The sequence below is a fragment of the Geospiza fortis genome, unplaced genomic scaffold (assembly GCF_000277835.1).
Source record: "Geospiza fortis unplaced genomic scaffold, GeoFor_1.0 scaffold370, whole genome shotgun sequence".
Taxonomy (NCBI): Eukaryota; Metazoa; Chordata; class Aves; order Passeriformes; family Thraupidae; genus Geospiza; species Geospiza fortis.
In genome coordinates, this window is record NW_005054741.1 from 13077 (window position 1) to 14926 (window position 1850).

Genomic DNA, 1850 nt, shown 5'->3' on the forward strand with positions numbered 1-1850 from the left:
CTGGCCCTGGCCCGCGGCGTGCTCTTCTTCCTGCCACTGCCCCTGCTGCTCCTGCCGCTGCCCTTCTGCGGGCCCCGCCGCCTGTCCCACTCCTTCTGCCTGCACCAGGACGTGATGAACCTGGCCTGCGCCAACACCACCCCCAGCGTGGTGTACGGGCTCACCGCCATCCTGCTCGTCATGGGGCTGGACGCCGTGCTCATCTGCCTCTCCTACCTGCTCATCCTCAGGGCCGTGCTGCGCCTGGCGGACTGGAGGGAGCGGCTCAAGGTGTTCAGCACCTGCGTCGCCCACATCTGCGTGGTGCTGGCCTTCTACGTGCCCCTGATCGGGCTCTCCGTGGTGCACAGGTTCGGCAAGGACCTGGCTCCGCTGGTCCACATCATCATGGGCAACGTCTACATCCTGGTGCCCGCTGTGCTCAACCCCATCATCTACGGGGTGAGGACCAAGCAGATCCAGAGGACGATCCTGAGTTTGATCCGCATCACTGACAGAGCTCCCCGGTGACCCGAGCCTGGCCGCTGCCCCGTGCCCTCACCCTGGCTCACCTGGTTTTACACTCAGAGCCTTTGGTGCCAGACTGTCCTCTCCGTGTGCTCCGAGGTGCTGCCACCAGGCAAAGGCTGATGTAAACTCCTCCCGAGAATGTTTGCCCTCACCAAACTCAGAGAGCAATGACTGCAATGATCTAAACCCAATCCCACTCTCACCAAACTCAGAGAGAAATGACTGCAATGATCTAAACCCAATCCCACTCTCACCAAACTCAGAGAGAAGTTACTGCAATGATCTAAACCCAATCCCAGCCTCACCAAACTCAGAGAGCAATGGCTGCAATGATTTAAACCCAATCCCACTCTCACCAAATTCAGAAATGACTGCAATGATCTAAACCCAATCCCAGCCTCACCAAACTCAGAGAGCAATGGCTGCAATGATTTAAACCCAATCCCAGCCTCAACAAACTCAGAAATGGCTGCAATGATCTAAACCCAATCCCAGTGTCACCAAACTCAGAGAGAAACAGCTGCAATGATCTAAACCCAATCCCGCTCTCATCAAACTCAGAGAGAAACAGCTGCAATGATCTAAATCCAAGCCCAGTCTCACCAAACTCAGAAATGGCTGCAATGATCTAAATCCAAGCCCAACCTGGCAGGATCCACAAGAAGGGAAAAGTGACTCAGCAAACTTACACAGATGTCCCAGCATTGCACCTCTTGGTTCCCTTCTCACCTCTAACCATGGCAGAGCAGAGAAAATGCTGGATGGTTTGGGATGATTTAGTTAATTCCTTGTTTTCACATGGGGCACAGTCACATTCCAGAAGTTTTGCCAGAAAATTTGCATGTAACATCATTCTTTAAGTAAAATAATTACAGGACACCTGTCCGAAGTGACATTACAGATGCAGAAATGCATTTCAGAGAAAGAACATCCACCTCTGTGGCCTTGTTCTGACCTGCTGGGTGGGGCAGATCTTGACAGAAAGCCTTGACCTTCTGTCAAAACCCCTCAACTTCCTCATAGCAGACGCTGTGGAAAAACTTCAGACTCAGAGTTACTGGCAGCAATTGTAAAAACAATTCAAATTAGCAACTGCATTCAATAAAATGAAAACATCTCAAGGGAAAAAAATAAGCAAGTTGTAAATGTCAGTGATGCTTCCAAGCTGAAGGAAGTCTTGTTGCCAAGCCAAAGGTGTAGCACACTGGGAATTCCTAAAACGGGGTCTTGTCACTAGCACCACTGAGCAGAGTGTGGCACCATCCTCTGGCACTTGGAGGCGTGTGGATGGATTGATGGGAACCCTCTCAGTGCTCCCATTACCATGAACTGTGGTTTCA

At 51.7% G+C, this 1850-nt stretch overlaps 1 protein-coding gene across 1 annotated transcript in view; it reads left to right on the forward strand.

Annotated features, from left to right (window-relative positions):
- The window catches only part of LOC115949075 (olfactory receptor 51E1-like), a 1922-nt gene extending 314 nt beyond the window's left edge, over positions 1–1608 (forward strand). Inside the window, exon 2 of the mRNA XM_031065355.1 lies at positions 3–1608. Coding sequence (XP_030921215.1) covers positions 3–510 — 508 coding nt within the window. The 3' untranslated portion in view covers positions 511–1608. The remainder of the gene's footprint in view (positions 1–2) is intronic.
- The last annotated feature ends 242 nt before the right edge of the window (positions 1609–1850 follow it).